At 43.9% G+C, this 21811-nt stretch overlaps 2 protein-coding genes across 7 annotated transcripts in view; both read left to right on the top strand.

Annotated features, from left to right (window-relative positions):
* HHLA2 (HERV-H LTR-associating 2) overlaps positions 1-21811 on the top strand; it is a 790111-nt gene that overhangs the window by 524377 nt on the left and 243923 nt on the right. The window lies entirely within an intron of this gene.
* BBX (BBX high mobility group box domain containing) overlaps positions 1-21811 on the top strand; it is a 221797-nt gene that overhangs the window by 169150 nt on the left and 30836 nt on the right. For all 6 annotated transcript variants that reach the window (XM_050957572.1, XM_050957583.1, XM_050957590.1 and 3 more), the window contains 3 exons: positions 5672-6602; positions 7616-7754; positions 11842-11990. In XM_050957572.1, the coding sequence (XP_050813529.1) occupies positions 5672-6602; positions 7616-7754; positions 11842-11990 (1219 nt within the window). The remainder of the gene's footprint in view (positions 1-5671; positions 6603-7615; positions 7755-11841; positions 11991-21811) is intronic.

Below are 21811 nucleotides of genomic sequence, written 5' to 3' on the forward strand. Positions count from 1 at the left end.
CGGGTGGCAAAGCCTGCCGTGGTCTTGAGTTATGAGGTCTGGGTGGAGTGGCAGGGTAATTGGGTTGGCTATCGACAGGTTGAGCAACGTGGTGTACCAGTGCTGCCTGGGCCACGCTGGAGCGATCATGATGATGCGCGCTCTGTCCCTGCAGAGTTTCAGCGGGACCTTGTGAACCAGCGGGAACGGTGGGAAGGCATAAAGGAGCTGGCTCTTCCATGGCATCAGGAAAGCGTCCGAGATCGATCCCAGGGAGAGACCTTGGAAGGAGCAGAACATCTGGGATTTCCTGTTCTCGCGGGAAGCGAACAGGTCTATGTGGGACAGGAAAGACCTGCTGAGTCGATCTGTCAGGGTGTTCTAAACGCCTGGGAGAAAGGACGCTACCAGATCTATCGAGTGGGCTATGCAAAAGTCCCAGAGTTGGATGGCCTCCTGACAAAGGGGGGAGGACCGTGTCCCTCCCTGTTTGTTTATGTAGTACATGGCCATTGTGTTGTCTGTAAACAGAGACACAACGACCTCGCAACTGTTGCTGGAATGCCTGGCACGCCAGGCAGACTGCTCTCAGTTCTCGGACATTTATGTGTAATGCCAGCTCCTGAGAAGACCAAAGGCCTTGAGTACAAGGTGACCGAGGTGAGCACCGCAGCCGAGAGATGATGCGTCCGTCGTCAGGGACGTTGAGGGTTGGGGTGGATGGCACGGCATCCCTGCACACACCAGGGAGGGAGTTAGCCACCATTCTAGGGAGCCTAGGGTGCTCGGGGGAATGGTGACTATTGTGTCTATTGAGTCCCTGCCCGGGCGGTATACCGAGCTGAGCCAAACTTGGAGAGGATGGAGGCGGAGCCTGGTGTGTTTGGTTACAAATGTGTAGGCAGCCATATGACCCAGACCGAGACAAGTGCGAGCCGAGGTCGTCGGGCAGCGACTACGGCCATACACTTTGTAAATACTCTTGGAGCTGTAGAAAAGTCACATGGCAGGACCGTAAACTGGAAGTGCTGATGGTTGGCTACAAAGTGGAGGTATCTCCTTTGCGGAGGAAAGATCGCGATGTGAAAGTATGCGTCCTTCATATCGAAGGCGGCATACCAGTCTCCAGGATCCAAGGACAGGATAATGGTCCCCAGGGATATCATGCGGAACTTCAACTTTATCATAAACTGATTGAGTCCTCGAAGGTCTAGGATAGGTCTGAGACCTCCCTTTGACTTGGGGATTAGGAAATAACGGGAGTAAAACCCCTTGCCCCTTTCATCCATCGGTACCTCTATAGCTCCTATGGCAAGGAACATCTGCACCTCTTGTAAGAGGAATTGCTCGTGAGAGGGGTCCCTGAAGAGGGACAGGGTTGGAGGTTGGGAGGGAGGGGTTGAAATAAATTGGAGGTGGTACTAATACTCCACCATGCGTAGGACCCAGCGATCTGAAGTTAACTGGGACCATGCCGGGAGGAAGTAGGAGAGATGGTTGGAGAAGGGAGGAGAGGGATCCTGGCCTGTAACTGGTATGCCGCCCTCGGGCGCACCTTCAAAAGTTCGTCTTTGGTCCCGGTGGTGGTTTCGAGGGACCTTGATTTTGGCCCCCTTGGGGTCCTGACGGTCGTCTGCGACCACCTCGGCCATGCCGCCTGCCAAAGTCCTGTCTTTGTCTAGGCACAGAGTATGGGCAGTGAGGCTGGGGACAGAAAGGCCTGCGTTGGCTCACCAGCTTATGCATGCCGAGAGAACGCATTATGACTCTGTTGTCCTTCAGGCTTTGCAGCCTGAGGTCAGTCTTTTCCGAGAAGAGGCCTTTACCATCAAATGGCAAGTCCTGAATGGTATACTGCAGCTCCGGTGGGAGGTTTGAAACCTGAAGCCATGAGATGCGCCTCATGGCAACACCCAAGGCCAGAGTCCTGGCTGCTGAGTCTGCTGCATCCAACGAGGCCTGGAGGGAAGTTCTGGCCACCTTTTTCCCTTCCTCCAAGAGGACAGCGAACTCTTGGCGGGAGTCTTGAGGGAGAAGCTCCGTAAACTTACCCACTGCCGCCCAGGTATAATTATAGCGACTAAGCAAGGCTTGTTGATTTGTGACCCGGAGCTGTAGAGCCCCTGCCAAGTACACCTTGCGGCCGAGTAGGTCCATTCACCTAGCCTCCTTCGATTTCGGGGCTGGCGCCTGCTGGCCGTGACATTCCCTCTTATTAACGGACTGGACGACTAGTGAGCTGGGAGGAGGATGGACATACAAGTACTCGTACCCTTTAGGGGGCACCATATATTTACGCTCGACTCCCCTGGCCGCAGGACGGATAGAGGCTGAGGACTGCCATATAGTATCGGCATTTGCCTGGATGGTCCGAATAAACAGTAGGGCCACTCTAGTGGGGGCATCCGCCGATAGAATGTCCACTACCGAGTCCTCTCCCTCGGGACCTTCTCCACCTGGAGGGTCATATTGAGTTCTTCCCTCCTTAGGAGGTCCTGATAGGCTCTCAGGTCGATTGGAGGAGGGCCCGAGGAGGATGTTCCTGGCACCACCTCATCTGGAGAAGAGGAAGAGGAGATGCCGGCGACGAGCGGGTCCTGGGTGGCCTGTTGCTCTTGGGTGATCTCCTGCTCCAGAGGAACCTTGTAGTCCGGTGGGTGAACTGGGGCTTCCTCCGCACCAGTCGGAGGGGGACGGCTAACCGTCGCCTCTGGCACTCGGTGCTGTTATGAGACAGAGCGAGATGGACCTACTGGTATGCCTTAGGCCTGGTGGTACGCCCAAGGTGTCCAGAAAGACCACTGATGGGGTCCTTGGGCCTGGGCCTGGGTCTCTTGGAAGACTCTGATGGGCACATCAGAATCACGGTCCTGAGCATAAGAGCTGTCCACGTGGGACGACACTGATGCGTGTCTGGATGGCCATAGAGGTGCTGAAAAGCCCTGGGCAGAGTCTCTGTCTCTAGTGGTCCTTGCCCTACTCGGCACCGGGGATCGGTACCGGGAGGCATACCAGTACCGGGAACAAGATCGGGACCTGCGACTGGAGCGGTGCTGGGAGGTCGACCGAGATCTCGAGGCTCGACGTCGGGAGCGGCTACGGGAGTCACCGTGCCTGGAGCGGTGCCGGGAGCTGGAACGGTGCCGAGGGTAACGGGCCGGTGAACAGGATACTGACCGCTGCCACGAGTTCGACCAGTACCGAGGAGGAGAACGGTACCGGGACTGCGAGCGGCGTCGGGAGCGGGAGCGCCGACAGGACCTGGAACGTCTGCGGGACCGTGATCGTGAACAGTGCCGCTCTGCTGTGCCAACAGAGAATGGTCTTATCAAGGCAGGCTTGCCGATAGACTGTATTACCCACACCAGGGGTTGAGGGAGCGTCGACTCTGTCATGGCAATCAGATCCCTCACCGTTGAGAATGTCTCCGGCGTGGATGGAATAGTAAGCTCAACCATGGCTCGCTCCGGGGAGCTGATAGGCACTGGACTCGACGGCCCTCGTGGGACCGGAATCGACGGTGCCGATGTCGTCGGTGCCGCAGCAGGTGTCAGTGCCAGGCTATCCAACTTAGACGAGCTCTCTGGCTGTGGTGCAGGTGGCATGGAAGCAGCAGGAGTCTTAGGCTTTCTTGACCTCGGGGAGAGAGAGCGGTGCCAAGTCGAATTTTGAGCCGGCGATGGCCGGTGCTGAGAGGCCTTGGCAGTACCGGCGCGGTCCGGTGCCGAGGAGGTGCTTCTGCCCACCGATTGACCAGTGCTCGGTGCCAAAGACAGCGGGGTAAGAGCCGCCTCCATGAGGAGCTGCTTTACCCGAAAGTCCCACTCCTTTTTTGTTCTCGGCTTAAAAGCCTTGCAAATGCGACACTTATCTGTCTGGTGAGATTCCCCGAGGCACTTAAGGCAGGAGTTGTGTGGATCTCGTGTCAGCATCGGCTTATGACAGGCCGAGCACGGTTTGAAACCCGGTGAACCGAGCATGGGCCCTGGCACTGGGTGCAGGGAAGGGGCTAATCCCCAAACCCCTCTTAACTATACACTAACTATGAACAATAAAAACTAACTATAACTATATAACTTTGAACTATATACACAACAAAATAACTAGAGAACTACAAGTAGCTAGGGAGGTGGAGTTCAGTAAAACCGCACTCCACTGTTCCAACAACCGACACGGGCGGTAAGAAGGAACTGAGGGGCGGTTGGGTCGGCAGGGGTATATATCCGGCGCCATGGCTGCTCCACTCCAGGGGGCGCCCAGCTGACACACCAAGTGTTGCTAGGGTAAAAATCTTCCAACGAACGTGCACGCGGTGCGCGCACCCTTGACTGTCTGGAATGGATATGAGCAAGCACTCGAAGAAGAAGAGATTATTACCAGGATTTCTTTAGGTACTGTCTTTCTTATAGCCAAAACTGAACTCATGACAAAAGTAATAATAAAAAGAATCATGTCACCCAAATAGGGTGAGCAGACAGCAAGTATGAAAAATGGGGACACAAGTGGGCAGTAACCGATAATAGATGCCCACATAAGAAAAAGCCCCGAATATTGGGACTGTCCCTATAAAATCGGGAAATCTGGTCAGCATGCACCCAAAGGATCTCTAATTTCTGCAGATTTAACTAAAAGGACCTATTGAACTGTAAAGCAGGTAAAATAGGTTATGTGATTTAAAAAGATGTATGAGAAAAAGAAAACGTTCAGTTTCATAGTGACAAGGAGGCCCAGGGGATTTCTAAATTAGTACTAGGTATGGAGACTTCTAGGCCAATGGCTGAAATCCAGCCCAGGTCAGTAGTTATTACCTTCAAGTGGTTCTTTTGGTGATCTCTGTTGAAGGAGTTGGTGGTCGGTTGTTTCTATGTTTTGGTTTGATTTGTGTTTCTCTTAAAGTTTTGGATATCTTCCCAGAGGAAGTTGGTCTGACACTTGTGGTTACCCCTGTTAGCAGCCTTAGCCCAGAAGCCAAGGCATGGAGACAGTGAACTAGCCTGTCAGGTCCTGCGCTGATCCCTCTGTCACTGCTGAGGGCCAATGGGAGAGCAGTTAGGAGAAACTTGCATTTAATGCATCCTTTACAGTAGCTGTTCTGTGGGTAGATAGAGCGATTCAGTCTCCATTACTGGTATCACCAGGAAGGCTGACTCCGAGGTGGTAACACTTTACATTTCTGTGTTGAAGAGGCTTGTGATTCGAGAGGATTTTTCTGTATTATGTAAAAGAAATGTAAATGTTTTGTTTTGTTTTTTTACTTCATTTTGCAAACTGAATAAAGAAAAAATCTTAATATTAAGAATTAGTTAATTTATTCATTCACTGGCATTTTGAAAGTAGGAACCAGAATTAGAAGGAAGGGCTGGAATAGTTTGTAAGTTACCTGGTTTACTGATGGTGGGTTATAGTGAACTGTACCACTGCATTTAGGTACTATTTGTGTATTTTCCAAGGATGTCAAGGACATCTACAGCCTGATTCAGGCATCTTTCCCTCAAACCTGGAAATCATACAGCATACTGTCCTGAATGGGGGGGGAGGGATGTAGGAAGTACTGTTCGGAATGTGAGGGGCTGCTTTCCTAAATCAGGGCCTTAGATAAGTGCCCTTATCTAGCATTTCTGTAAATCAAAATAAATAAATTGAATGATAGGGGCATTTAATTGGTGGTGATTGGTTGTTTTAAACTTTTTAGATGTGCCTTGCATCAGAGGCGGTAAAAGTGAAAGAACCTGGGAAGGTGGAAGTGGAAACATCGGTGGATGTGAAAGCAGAAGCTCCAGAGGAAGAGAAAGTGAAAGAATTGGAGAAGGTTAATGTAGAAGACTCACAGGAAGTAAAAGTGGAAGAATCTGAGATGGTGAAAAATCAAAATGACGAAAAGACAAAAACTGAAGAGTTGGAGAAAGTTGCAAAATGCAGTCACTTTACTGATCCGGCAGCAGACAGCAGTCCTGTAGAGATAAATAATAGTACCACTGCAAAGGATCTCACATGCCATTCTCAAGAGCTTTCACTTGCTGACTTTAATTCCCTGGGACTGAGCAAACCAGAAAAGATAAAAAAGAAAAAGAAAAAAAATAAGCTGGACCGGCACACTAATGAAAAATGCACCACCAAGAAGGCTTGTAAAAAGAGGCAGTCCTCTGAGTCGGACATTGAAAGCGTCATTTATACTATCGAAGCAGTTGCAAAGGGCGACTGGGGCGCCGAGAGACTCGTCGAAATCCCCCGGAAGAAGGTCCGCCCTGCCTCAAACATGAAGGGAAGTGTGTTGGACACAAAGTCACCAAAGAAAAAAGTAAAATCAAAAGAGAAGAGAGCATCAAAGGAGAAATCCTCGGAGACCACCAAAGAATCAAGGCCTCCTGACTTTCTTAATATTACAGCCAATACGGAGGCGCCTTGTGAGGTACCTGACAACATAAAAGCAGAACCATTGACCCCAACAGAGGATGTGGTACCACAGAGTTTACCTGGACAGGTCAAAACAGCAGACAGTGACTGTAATAAAAAGATTGAAACCTGTGGCTCCAGGAAATCAGAGCGATCTTGCAAAGGTGCTCTTTATAAGACTCTGGTGTCAGAGGGCATGCTCACGTCCCTGCGTGCCAATGTGGACAGAGGTAGGTGATTTTTGCCATTTATTAACAGAGGAAGAGAAAAATAAATCAAAAGGTCTTATATTGTGTTTGAACAGCATCTCTCTCTTGGTCTGCCATGAATCAGGTGCGGGCTTGTAACGCAACCAGTGATTTATTTGGTTCAATTAATAGACATATTTCCCTCCCCTTTACTGCATATCTGATTGCAAAATATAGTCTTTAAAGCACTTTCACTTTAATAATACGTATGTTAACAGACCAATCTCCTGGTTTGTGCAGGGCTTGCATTTTTATGTAACCCTGACCAGCTACATTGGAGCATTAGTTGCCTATATGAAGAAATGCTGTTGATCTCCAGACATAGCTCTGAATCCTTGAAGAGGTAGATGTGTCTCAGACTCCTTTCTGGTGTACATTCTGGTCCCCAGATAAGGTACACAACCAGAATATCTAGAAACAGTATGGAGTTCATTCATTCAGAATAGACATAGGGAGATCAGCATGTGACATCAGTTTCCAAATTTAGCATCTCTTGTTAAAAGTGGATGATAATCAGTGAGAGAACCTTGAATTTGAATGGAAAGATGAATTTTGGTTTAAAATATGTGATGTACCTTTTCAGTAGGATGCATTTAAAAACATTTCTCTGAGCAGCAAATCAAAGATGATAATCTGAATAGCCAAACTGAAGAGCGAACCCTTGAGGTTACTTTTACTTTTGATTAAATCTCTGAAACCTTTTCTCCTTCATTATACCTCTGCAGATCCTCACTGTAGGGGTCCTGCAGTTTAGCAGAAGGTTCCAAAAGTGGGATATTTTAAGGTAGTAAATATGGGTAAATCTAGTTGCTACCAGGTAACCTTCTTATCCCTTAGGAACCCAAGTTGGCACAGAACCCATTTTAGAAACCTGAAGAGTCGGTCAGCAGAAGTTGCACTGTTGAGTGACTCTTGATGTACAGGGTCCTTGCAAGTCCAGTGCACTGTGACACAGATTCCATGATGAAAGTAAGAATCTTTTTTCTCTTTCCTAGGTAAACGAAGCTCAGGAAAAGGCAACTCCTCAGACCATGAAGGATGCTGGAATGAAGAAAACTGGGCCTTTTCCCAAAGTGGGATGAGTGGGAGTAAAAAGCTGAAAAAAACTAAGCCAAAGGAGGAATTTGTTCTGGGGTAAGTTAATGTAATTCACGTGAACAGAGTTTTGCACAAGCAGGATTTGTTTCCAATCTGCTTTACGCTACATAGGAATGGATTTGGTTGTCATAGTAAAAGTAGATGCCCTGTTTTTAGTGGAATGTGCACAGTTAATCTAGTATGAAGGTCATAGGGCTGGGAACCAGTCCTTCCTGTGTCCAGGTCTGGACTCTGTTTCCGTTTAGCTTTAGGCAAGGCGCAGAGATCAAAATTGTCAAAACGAACTCTGATTTTTCAGTGCCACATTTCAGACACTTGGGACCTGATTGTTAAAGGTGCTGAGCACTCTAAACTGCAGTTAAAGCCAATGGGAACAGCTGTTGTTCGCCACCTCTATAAGAGAGGCCCAAACTGTCTCAAGCTAGATACTCGCAATTAGAAAGCGCGTCTGAAACACCCAGCCTTAATCTCTCTGGGCTTGATTCTATCTTCTCACTCATTATTAAACCAATCTAATTCCATTGTGATCACTCATGATTTACACTGATATAAATCAGAATCAAATAATTATTTCCATGTTTCTAAAATAAGCACAATATTTACCTACCTAAGAGATGATGTAGAAGGTTAATTTAATTTTCAAAGTACTTTAGAAACATTATTTAAAGCTCTAGGTAGGTGCTTCGTTAACTGGAAAAGTGTTAATTTTTACCCCCAAAAAGGAGATAATTTGACAGTGCTCCTTTCACTTATTTATTATTTCTGTTATAGTAGCACCTAAGAGTCATTATTTTGCTTTGTAAGTGTTGTTCTAATGCAGTGGAGTGAATAGGGTAAATAAATGATTTTCAGTCAAGGAGGCAACTACTTGAATAGGAGATCAGCAGGTTAAGGCAGTGGAATAAATCAGTAGAAAAATAATTATTAATTATTTTTAAAAATTAACGCTTTTGCAAATCTACACAGAAGTGGCTCTCAGGAATCTGAATAGCAATTCTCCTTGTAGCACTAACAGATTTACTCAACTTCAGCGATAGTTGTGAAAAATCTACTTAGCCATTCATACTTTGCAAATCCTTGGATATTTCTAATTATATGAATTCAGAGGGAATAAATTGGATTAAAGGGAATAGATTCTCTTCATATTTCAGTCTTAAAGTTTTAATAGGTTTCTTTTGTGTAGATTTATAGTAAAATTTTTCATAACCTGATTTATCTGAAATGGAGTTGTAATGCACTTATAGCAAGGACATTAAATATTGAAAACCTCAAGGTGGTGTTATTATCTGGAATACGCTACGCAAAGTAACGCTGCACTTTTATAATTCTCAGTATGTAATGTACTCATCAGTGATATGGAGATTTTGTAAAGATCTTCTTGTAGTACACAATGTTCCATCAAAAAGTTAGCCAGCTTTTCATTTATTTAATTATGTTAAAACGTTAGGTGAGTTTGAGAAGATGATGAATTCCACAGCTCATCAACTAATCTAAAAAATGTAGATGCAAATAATTTATTCAGTGTTTGCCACTTAAAAGTTTTGAATAATGTATTTGATAAATATTGTGCTACCATCTGTACAACTGATTAGATAGTGAAGATATGTATGCGAGGATAGCTTATTTCCTGTCTCAGCAGTGTTATACATTACTATTATTCAACCAGTTCTAATAGAAGAAACCTTTATAATACATGGATTTAAGATTTTTTACTAAAAGTTCAAGAAACAATGGGTATGTCTCCACCACAGCGGCACACCTATGGTGCTGCAGCTCTACCACTGTCGCTCTGTAGTGTAGTTGGTTCCTACATTGACTGAAGGCGTTTTTCTGTCGATATAATTAGTGCACCTCTCCGAGAGATGAGAGCGAGGTCGAGGAAAGAATCCTTCCACTGATCTAGCTGTCTCTACACTGGGGGTTAGGTCGACCTAACTACTATGCTCAGGGTGAAAACTTTTTCACAGTCCTGAATGGCATAGTTGGGTCAATCTAATTTTTAAGTGTAGATCAGACCTATATATTAAACATCCCTCTTCAAGGCTCTGCATAATCTTGTTCCCATCTACATCACTCCTTTTATTTCCTCCCCTGCCACAAGCACACCTGGCTGCTCCCACCCCTCACCTTGCCGCTTCCTTCTTCTCTCAGACTCAGATTTGTACCTTCTCTTGCATTCCTTGCCCATTACCATAGGAACAAGCTCCCTCTTCTTGTCTGCCAGGTATCCTCTGCCTTCTTCATATTCATCCTTTTAAAAATCTACTAATTCCAGGTATAGGGTGGCCAGGTGCATGGTTTTCGACCGGAAAGTGCAGTCGAAAAGGGGACCTGATAGTGTCAGATCTCCTGACCAGACATTCAAAGTCTGGTTACTGTGGGTGGGGGAGGCAGGGAGGCGCTAGTCATCACCCGCACCAGCCCCTACTTAGCTGGGGCCGCCTCCTATGTGCCTCAGGTGGCTGCAACTCCCAGGGGGACAGCGGGGAAGGAGGAGTGAACAGGGATGGGGCCTCAGGGGGATGTGTCTGGTTTTTAAATATTACAAAGTTGCCAACCCTATCCAGGTATCCTCCCTATCGCCTCCTCCATTGGCAACTCCCTAGTGTTACATGCCATGTTTGTCTTGTCTGTCTTAGCTCCTGTCCTGTCATGAGCTCTGCAGAGGTAGACCCAGGCACTGTAGCAGTTCAGGGGTCTGCCTATGTGAATGTCGTTACAGGATCAGGGCCTTTGGTTGCAAACTCCTCAGGCCAGCTAATGTCTGTCTATATGTTTGTAAACCTCTGTATGTTTATGACACCATGATTGCTTTTTTAATCACTGGCATAGTGATGGCAGCACTCACTGCTTCTTCCACATCCCACATGCTATAAATTGTCTGTGATCTCACACACACGCGCACACACACACACACGCCCATAGGCAGGTGTAGTGGGAGTTAGAGAAGCAAATAAAACAGTGGGAGGGGAGATCATATGTCAGCCATCAAAGCAACAGCTCTGCTCGCTTCATGGATGTCTAGATACCCATGTACACAGTAGCATGGTAGCAGCACTGCCAGCTGCTTATACTAACAAAACAGTTGCTGTGAACCAAGTCTGCATTTCGTAACTGAAACCACTGCTGTTCTACATGGCTCTGATTGAACATCAAAGAAAGATGAAATACATTTCTAACAAAAATACAGAATAATGGTTATGGGGATAAGTGAATCAACTCTAATTTGTGAGTTTCGTTGCAGAGAAAACTGAAAAACTCTCACTTTTGCCTTTCTTCCAGGCACACAGTGCTTAGAGGCAGTTGCACCAAGCATACATGTTTACTCTCATTGTCTGCTGGTCTTTCATAGCAAAGAGAATTAGAGAGAAATAGGAAAACTCAGACTTCTCATGTCAGCACCAATTTATTGATTTGTTATTAAAAGCAAAAGCCACACAAGCTCAGAGAGTATATGTGCAGGAGCTCTAGTCGCCCTACCAACAGATACATTTACAAACAATTAAAGTATCATGCAGTTGGCTCTATGTAATAAAATAATTAATATATCACCAGATAAACGCAGCAGCCAATCCAATCCTGCTGCATCCCTAGCCCCATGCCCTAAATTCTTCCCAGAAGCCCTATTGAAGAGCTATGTATATTAAGTTGTTTGATTGGTTGTTTATTGCTTGCTTGGCTTTTCTAAATTGCTTTTCTTGTAGTTTTGGCAGAGGGAAGGGATTTTGTGTGTGTGAGAAACCAATTAGAACTTTAACATAAAGGCGCTCTTTATAAATAAAAAGGAGCAAATCTTTAAAAAAAAAAAAAAGTTGCCTTTTTCAGAAAACCTTTTTGTTCATAATCCAGTATTATTTACTCATTGATATTGGTGCCACTCTTTTTCAGTGTGTTTTTTCCTCCTTTTCTGATTGCTTAATCTCCCTCACGTGACAGATCAGGATTGAATGCCAAATACAATCGTTCAATTTTTGAAAAATGTACTGTATATATAAAATGACCTAATTGTGATGAGTTCAGGTATAAAAGTACCACTGAACCTTATCGACCCAGAACCTGTTTTTAACTTTATCTGTGTGAACCATGTGATTGACTTTGGGTTTTTCCCCCTCCCTTTCTTTAGTTTAGCAAAATTGGAAGAAGAATTTGAAAAAAAATTCAACAGCCTCCCTCAGTACAGTCCCATTACGTTTGACCGGAAAAGCGTATCTGTTCCAAGGAAAAAGAAGAAGGTTGGAAGCTGTCCAGCAGAACAACCAAAATCTAACAAAGGTAAGGTGCTTTCTGAAGTACGTTCGTAATCCATAATAGCTGCTGTGCTGGGTTCAGGAGCTGTTATTTTCTTACCTCAGCACACTTGCCTACATGTGAGGAATGTGGAGTCAGTGTTGCTTTCTTCATCATGACAAAGTTGATTATCACCAGGATTTTCACAGATTTTGTTTTTCCTTTTTTCCTTTTATTCATTGATTTAACATATTCTCACTCTGGGGATAAAACATTTCAGCAATAATGCCTCCATTCTTAAACCCTTTTAAGTCCAATACTCAGTCTCTCATGAGCAGAAACTTCCAGTTGTATCATGTTCTGCTGCAGTTTGTTTGTGTGGTTTGTGTAGTGTGGATGAGTATCCTTTAGGGCTAATTCTTTGAGCCTGTGGTATTTATACTGTATGTGAATATAAATGCATCAGGAAAGGAGGAATGATTACCAGTAATTCTGTTGTTTCCGAAGAGCTGAGGCAATAAGATGCTGAATACACCAATAAAATGAGAATAACTGTTACTGTCTGATCCCTGTGTTGGTGGCCCTGAGTACCTTATTCAAACATACGTAGCGTTGAGCTGTTTGTCTGACTTGCAAGCCACCAAATTACAATACGTGGCCCAGAACTGTTGGTGGTGATGTTTATACAGTGTGCCCAATATAGTATTGATTTTGTATTTATGTAAGTAGGGAGGGGCTGAGCAGGTTCTGGCAAAATTAGCCATTGTCCATAATATTTACTGAGGCCTGATCGTTGCTAATTGCAACTCTTTAGTTAGTATCTGAGAAATCTACAAGCCTGACCAGAACAAATGAACTAATTCTACAGCACAGTAATCTGGTGGTTTATTATGCAGCATGTTTTGGGAGCCAACTGCTAATCAGGTAGTGGTAATCAGCAGTAACTTCCCTGATTTCTAACAACAGCACACGCTGTTGGGTGCTTTATTGACATACTCATTTGTCTGGATATCGTGAGATATGTTCCATAGTCAGAGAGTGAATTCTGCCCTTGGCTTTATTAGCAAGTTGATCCCATTCTCATCTCCATTTTTGCAAAGCACAGTTGGAAAGCCTTGAATTTTTCTAGTCTCTTGTCTTAAGAGAAGGCCAGCAATACAATTGCAGATATGTAACAGGTCAGGTATGAGCAGTGCTGGCAGAGTCCTCTGGGTAAAATTATACAGCACTTGCCTATCCCATGGGTACATTTATACTTCCAGCTAGTGGTGTGATTCCCAGCTTGAGGAGACAAACTCATGAAAGCACCAGTCGAGCTAGTATGCTAAAAACAGAGCACAAGAGGAGGCACTAGTTGCTCCAAGTACATGCCTAGGTTCTCAAATGGGTATGTACTGTAGCTAGCTTTATTTTTATTGGATCTGTCTCTTTGAGCTGGATATCACACCCCGAGCTCGAAGTGTAGACATACCTTGTGTCTGGCCAAGCCACAGCTAACAGTTCCTCATTTCCATGAATACTGAATTCACTTGCAGCTATTGGGTGAGATTCTCAGCTGGGATAAGTCAGCACAGCTCCGTGGTGGGCTGGCACTGAGACATCAAGAGGTAGAGCTGGTAGAAAAATTTCCGTCAAAGCAATAATTCCATTGGAAAATGTCGATTCAACAAAATCAAAACCCAGTAACATGTTGATTTTGACATAATTTTGTCCTGGGGGGGGAATAATTAAAGGGAAGCATTTTGAAAGGGGAATGAAACACTTAGATATTTTGTCTTCAGATTTGTATATTTAAAAATTATATACAATTAAAAGATATATATTAAAAAGTCTCAAAATTAAAACGTTTAGTCTGAAACAAAAAAAAATCAGAAATTTCATTTCGTGGGAAATTTCAAACTTTCCACATTTCATTCCAGTTCAGAACGGCAACAAAAAAACCCTGAAATGTTGCTAGTTCCCAAGGAATGGAAATTTCTAATTTCAGTCAGTGCTACTAAGCGGTGATTGTGCTGCCAATAAATGTATCAGATCAACAGAGATGAGTAGCTCAGGTGTTGACCACAGTGGCTGGAAGTGGACTCTGGGATACTGCAGATCATGTGCAGCAGGGATATAAAGCAACCCGGACCCAACCATGAATTTTAACAGTGTAAAAGATAACTGTCCCATCAGGGCTAACTTCGTTAAGCTGAATCCCAAACTTATCCTGAGATGTAGTGAGGTTATTGCAATGAGTAGTGTCGGGCTCTGGCGCCTAGACCCACTGTGGGCTTTCCAAATTTGCCTTTAAGTTAACAGCTAACCAGATAGATGACCTGCTATATAGACTGTTACATCTACAAAGGTTACTATCGAATATTGACCTGAGAAACTGTCAGATGTGCATGACTGTGAAGGGGGCCCTTGTGCATGCTGCTAATAAAGAAGCACGTTAAGTGCAGCACATATAGTGAAAAGTCTTACAAAAATTATAGAAGAAAAGTATAGAAGTAGTTCTGAGGGATACTTTTTCTCCTGTGTTAGAACTCAAGCATTTTTCAAATAAATTGGAGAGGCAGTATGGGTCTAGGCCAATGGTTTTCATCCAGGGGTGTACGCATACCCAGGGGGTACACAGAGGTCTTACAGGTGGTACATCAACTCATCTAGATATTTGCCTAGTTTTACAACAGGCTACAGAAAAAGCTCTAGCAAAGTCAGTACCGAGTAAAATTTCATACGGACAATGACTTGTTTATACTGCTCTATATACTATACACTGGAATGTAAGTACAATATTTATATTCCAATTGAATTATTTTATAAGTATATGGTAAAAATAAGAAAGTAAGCCATTTTTCAGTAATAGTGTGCTGTGACACTTTTGTATGTTTATGTCTGATTTTGTAAGCACATAGTTTTTAAGTGAGGTGAAACTTGGGGGTGCGCAAGACAAATCAGACTCCTGAAAGGGGTACAGTAGTCTGGAAGGGTTGAGCGCCACTGGGCAAGTGGATATGGCACTGGATTGGGATTTAAGAGACCTAGAGTCTATTCTTGCCTCTGCCACTGACCAACTGTGTGCAGCTGTCTTCACTTCTCTGTGCCTCTGGTTCTCCTTCCACCCTCTGTCTATCTTGTCATTATAGACCGTTCATCAGATCAGGGACTGTTGCTTACTGTGTGTTTGTACAGTACCCCGTGCAATGGGGCTCCAGTCATAGTTGAGGACTCTAGGTCTGATTCTGATACACATGCAAAGTAATAATGATAGCACGGAGGCAGGGCCGTCCTTAGGAATTATGGGACCCTATGCAATATTATTAAACTGGTGCCCCTATGCCCAACGGCAGCCTGGGCTCGCATGTGTATTTTAGAAAAGGGGGGTCTTTTGAAGGATTTATTTAAACAACGATACGTCTGAAGATCCAAGCATTTAAGGCTAAAGATGAATACTCAGATTGTACATCTAAACATCTATGCAACGATCCTTTAGAGATGTGATTTTATAATCTTCAACATGCTAATGAAATATTTTTAAAGCAAATTTTAAACTAAGGTCCTGTAGACTGACATGTTCTGAGTAAATATTACAGTCATGCATAACAGTTTTTGTCAAGTAAATTCAGAAACTGACAGTATATACCTGGAGGTTGACAAATGCCTGTTAAATGGCTTCATTACTCCTTGAATGGCTCTTTAACAATTTCAGTGTTTCAATAAGTCTGGCAGGCCGCTTGGAAGCCTTTTTCACTTTTAAGTAGTAGATGCCCTGTGGGGGAGGACTCACCAGGCTGCAGCAGCCAGCTGTGGTGGGAGCCTGCAGAAAGTGTCAGAACAGGGATAGGAAGAGACGGGTGGGTGCCCACTAAGACCCAGGGGATGCTCCACATTTTCGGGTGCCCTACGCAACTGTGTATGCTGCGTATGCCTAAGGACGGCATGTAGGCCAGAGAAAACTTGTTTAAGAACATCTATCTTTCTCCTGGACAAAGGTCCACAGATTTGTAGCCCATAAGATAGACTTCCCGTGTATTCTTAGTGCCCAGTAGTTAGAGAAGCTTTTACTGTATCAGATCAGTGCTCCATAAATTGCCATTAAAAATTCAGTAAGTAGGCTTCAGTGTGATAGATTATTTCCCAGGATGCCAGGACATGACAGATTATGAGAGGTTGTATGTCATTTTTTCTTAAGTAAAATTTTTTTTAAAAGTAACTGTTTCTTAATCATGTCTTAAATACTTAAGAAATCACATACATTGCTTGTTTCAGTTGAAGACAATGGTGTTACATCAGTTTGTATTGTTGTAAAGCCGTTAACGTCAAATGGAGTTTGATTTATAATAGTCTAGTTCAGGCCTGATATGTCGAATAATCAAACAAGCAGGATAAGCAGGATAAGCAAGGCATTCAGCACATCAGTCAAATTAGCCTTTTTCCCAATACACCTTTTCTTTCATTTGCCCCAAAGTGCCAATCCCAAATGAGCTGGTGCCTTTTCTGCCTGATGTGACACCCCTCCAGCTCTGCAATTTAATTACACCCACCCACTGAAGGACACCAGAGCGCACAAGCTATGTGTATGAGTAAGGTATCTCTGAACTTTCTCCCTTAAGAAGCAGTTTCCTAAAATATGTTTAGGGACAGATTTTCAAAAGTATTCCACATTGGTCTGCTTCTGCTCTAATTGATGTCAGTGGGAGATTTTACTTCAAAGGGAGGAGAATTCGTCTTGAAAATCTCACCCTAAATATTTTTGTTCCATGCATATCAATGGTATAACAAAACTGCAGAGAACTGGAGTAAAGAGACAGGCTTAACCCATACAGACAGCATCCTGCACCAGAATTCATCACTTGTGATTGACGTCTTTAGCAAAACGTGCGCTGGGGCATCGTATCAAGCAGAAGCCATTGATCTACAATGGGTTGCCAATTTACATATCTACAGAAACATAGAGCAAAATCTGTAGTTATCATTTCTCTTTTGAACTATGAAAAATTATTTTTATGTTCCAAATAACCCAACTTACTTGTTGAGGGGCGTAGAAGGTGGTAATTCAATATATTTTCATTTGAGACAGGGATTGTCTTTTATTCTGTTTGCACAGCGCCTAGCACCATGGGGCTCCGATCTCAGCTGAGGCCTCTCGGCATTTCCAGAGTACAATCAAGAAATAGCACCATAAAGCTATTGCTCCTTTGGAGCATTGCTTTCTTGAAGCCACAGTCTTTCACTTGCTTTTTAGCTGCTCGGCACTAAGTCTACCTTGTGATTATGTGCCGCTATCTGTGCGCCAAATGGTTCACAGACAACGCCTTTAAGAACCGCTCTTGAGTTCTGAATCTCTAAAGATAGCTGGGAATGGAGAGAGAATAGATTTGTAAGTGTAGAGGCAAATATTTGGAGAACTCCAATTATTCTGGACGGCTCTGGCACTCCGGGCATTTAGCTCACAAAGTAAGTAGCCCTCCCCAAAGCAGGGCTGAGACAAGTTACAATTAAACTGGACAGAATGTAGCTCAGTGAAAATGGGTATCTGAACTGGGCTCCTGGAACCTGCCTTACACGTGTCTGAATTGGGAGCTTTGCCCCGGGAAACCTTAGAGACTCTGTTAGCACTAGTAAAACAAGACCTGAGACTTAATAGAATGAGTACATATGCCTTGTTTGTTGGAATACACTGTGCTAGCCATTTGATACATTCTTCTGATAGATTTTTTTTTTTTTGGAGGACGAAGAGAGTTTGTTTGTTTTTTTTTTAAATCCACCTATGAAATTTTGAACAAGTGTTGCTAGAGTTAGTCACACACTGTCTGTTCATTTTCTTGCTTGCTACTTTACTCTGCAGCTGCTTCTAGCCCAATTCTCACTAATCCCTGAGTGGTGCATATCCTTTCTGATATCAGGGAGCCTACTGGACAGACCAAGTAAACTACAAGCAGTTCCCATATGGTGGCAACTGCTGCAACACTAAAAACCCAAGAAAAATGGAGTATTATGTTAACTGCTGAGAAATATCCGCAGGAAAAGGGTTTACTTTAAAACCAAGAAGGCATTAAAAAAATGACATAAACCATTGTAGCCCAGTAGTTCTCAAAAGTTTTTCTTGTATAAAATCATTTCAAGACACGCAAGCTTTTAAAGTTTGCTTTTTCAACCTTACATTTTTTGTGAATTTAGTGCTGGTGGATGGAGTTGGGTTGACCTCTCTGGAGACTCAACATCTTTCTCCATGGAACAAACATAGCACATGCAGCAGCTGTGCAACCTTCCCTGGCCAGGGAGTTTGCACTTGTAAGAGTGAAAGATTCTTTGATCTCCATGATTGGCTCGTTCCTTGGCCTCTACTGATAACAGGAGTGACACTTGCACCCTGGGGTCTGGACCTGATATCATCTTATTATTTCTTCCTTGCCTGTTTGTTTGTTTGAATCCAAGAGCTTTGGTTCTTAGACTCATGGAATCTTAGAAATGTAGTACTGAAAGGGACCTCAGTAGTCCATTTAGTCCATTCCCCGCGCTAAGGCAGGACTAAGTATGATCAAGACCATCCCTGACAAGTGTTTGTCTAACCTATTCTTAAAAACCTCCAATGATGGAGATTCCACAACCTCCCTAGGTAACTGTCAATCCCATGCTAATATACTCACCTGCTATACAAACTGCATCTGTAATTAGCCCATCAACCAACTAAATAGATTAACATGAAGGAATTTTTCATGGATTGAAGACTTTCTTACTGTTGGGCCATAACATGTCACAAAAATTACCTGTTTTCGCCTTTGCTCCACATTAGTCATTTGATCCCTGCTGGAAGGATGCTTTAGTGACTATTTGGGAAAAATAGAACTCAGCATGAGGGGACAGAGAAGCGTTTCCTTTCCCTGTCACTGAAGTCCATCTCCTTGAGTTTGCATTTGAGAATAGAAGTTTTCATGAAACCATTGAGGGGGTTGTTTCGATGTTTGGTTGTGGTGAGTTCTTTAGAAGGGATGGTAGAAAGAGGATCATAAACAAAACACATTCTTCATTCTATGTAATATTTGTAAAGTTTATAACCTATTTCTATGGCTTCCTTAATCACTGCTTCTGTGCAGAATATCTGCTCCAGTGCTCAGCAATCTCTGACACTGCTGAGCTGTACTTTTCTGTGCAGTGTTGGTATAAGAGTATAGTAGTATAAACCTTTGTACTACTTTATAATGTGCCACATAGCCCAGTAACCTCCTAGCTGAAATCACCCCTTTGGACATTCCAAACACAATTTTTTCCATCTTTTAGGGCTTGGCCGTTCATTGGGGTCTGCTAGCATGGAGCCCTGCACCAATATTCAGTCCTGCTGGAGCCTTAGGGTGAAATCCTAACCCCATTGATTTCAATGGGCTTTTTGCCATTGACTTCAGGGAGCCAGGATTTCAGCCCTCCCCTTTCCCTCCGCCTGCCTGTGCTTTTACAAGCCTGGCTTTGCTTAACCCATCTCAACTTTTCTTGGCTGCTCATCAGCTCCACACCAATTATCTCTTTTTTGCTTTGGGTCGTGTCATCATTCTGAGGCTTTCTTCTACTCTCCTTGTCACCACTCTGCTCTCCTTGTCACCACTTCAGTATATGTCAACTGCCATGAGTTTACACTTTTCTGTACAAATGTGCGTGGATTGTGCTTACCTGTACACTCCTAATGCTCCTGATCTTTCCCACTCAGGGGATAAGGAGTAGGATGGCACGTGGTGGTGTTCTACATGAAGGCAACTCTCTTAAAAGGACAAATATCAAATTCTGTAAAAGAAAACCAGGCCTTCATGAAAATCAAAGGTTGAAACAATTCCATGGTGCTGACTAAATCGATTTATGGTGTTACTTCTGCCCCTTTTAACTATTACAATAGATTAATAACAAGCCCAAGTACAGACAGCAGATTTGTCTGCTCTTTTTTTGTTGTTGGATATAAATAAACTTGTAGATAAGAATAGCTTTAACATTTTTGCTCACCTTAAAATAACTTCCCACGTAACTCTGGCATCCTGGCTTGCAGTGGTAAAAAATGCAAAGCAGGCCAAATTCTGTGCTCAGTAATATGAATGCAACCATACGGACTGAAGAAGGATTGAACTTGTGTAACTAATTTGACCTACTCTGTTGAAGTTAAATAACTTTTAACAACCAATTATAATTAAATTAGTTCAGACTTAAGCTAAAATTACCCATGATGGTACCAACTGAGGACTGTCCTTTTTTGCATAATGCTGTAACCAGGGGCGGCTCCAGGCCCCAGCACGCCAAGCACGTGCTTGGGGTGGCAAGCCGCGGGGGGTGCTCAGCCAGTGCCACGAGGGTGGCAAGCAGGCTGCCCTTGGCGGGTTGCCTGTGGAGGGTCTGTTCGGAGGTCCGCGGCTTCGGTGGACCTCCTGCAGGCATGCCTGCAGAGGGTCCGCTGGTCCCGCGGCTTCGGAGGATCTCCCGCAGGCACGCTTGCGGGAGGTCTGCCGAAGCCGCAGGACCAGCGAACCCTCCGCAGGCAAACCGCCGGAGGCAGCCTGCCTGCCGTGCTTGGGGCGGCAAAATCCCTAGAGCCGCCCCTGGCTGTAACTTTTCAATTGTTTGTGACTTCTAACTACCATATCGAACTGAAAAAATTGACTGTTGACAGGAACTTCCCAAACCAAAGTACATCAGCACCTTACAGTTTCCAAATTTGTTGCTTGATTATACTGCTTTTATCTTTACATGTAGGTATGAGAATCTATATTTAAATATAAATAATTATATTTAGGCCTTCTCTACGCTACCGTTTTCACTTTAATATTTCCCGCTGGTGGAGCTGTATTGGTGGCAGCAATGATGGAAGACTTCGATGGGGGGTTGGGACAAGACCAATATAGATGAAGTTGGCAGTATGTAGTTCTGCTGTTAGCTTTAAATTCCAGGACTTAAAATATTTGTGGTGGCGTGTATTTTAAAGACAAGTAGGTAAGGGGGGGTTTGGTTTTTGCAGCTAGGAGCACATTCAAGCGAATTAGTATCAGATCAGATGCAAATGGGAAGTACTCCATCTTATAAAAACCACAAGTTGTCATTTCATATACCTTACCTCTCTGAATTCTTCTAAGGGGGGGTCCAGTCTGAAGCTAACATGAAGACTAGGTTCCCTGCTACTTTTTTGGAGGTAATGCTTTACAGTGCACTTTTACTCTGAAAAGTAACTCCGTAAAAGTGGCATTGCAGTGGAGGGGTTACCTGTTTGTTGTGTCTTGGCCACTTCTGTGTTATTTACCAGTCGAAAGATGTTTTTCTAACTGCCAATTCTCAAACTTCCCTGAGATATTTGTAGGTTAAGCAGTTCAGGCACCATCCTAAGTAATAAAGATTCTGCAGTCAGAACTGAGGATGATGCGTGAGCCAGGAGAGACTCCAGCTCCCAGAGCTGAGTTAGCTCTGCAATTAGTAAAAACTTACTTTTGTCACCAAAACCAAAGAGCTCTGACTCTGGATATACACAGAGAGCAGATGTTTGGAGGGGAAAGGGGCTATTTTTACATAGTCAACTTTTCTTGTCTCTTAAACTAAACTGGTATCTCTCTTTCACGTTAGAGGAGAATGATCCAATGCCCGCTGAGGTCAATGGAAAGCTTCCATTAACTCCCGTGGGTGTTGGATCAGGCACTGCACTGTAGAATGAAGTGGCATGCTGTAGTCATTAAAGAGGTAGTTATATTCGAAATGCTATAATTGTTTTGCTGTATAAAAACTTCTAATTAGAAATATATTATTATTAACATTGTCTGTAGGTTCATTCCAGTCTCAGAAAAAGAACTTATTCCACAAAATTGTCAACAAATATAAGCACAAAAAGGAGAAGTTTAATGTTCCAGAAAAAGGTACTG

This window comes from Gopherus flavomarginatus, chromosome 1 (assembly GCF_025201925.1).
Source record: "Gopherus flavomarginatus isolate rGopFla2 chromosome 1, rGopFla2.mat.asm, whole genome shotgun sequence".
Classification (NCBI taxonomy): Eukaryota; Metazoa; Chordata; order Testudines; family Testudinidae; genus Gopherus; species Gopherus flavomarginatus.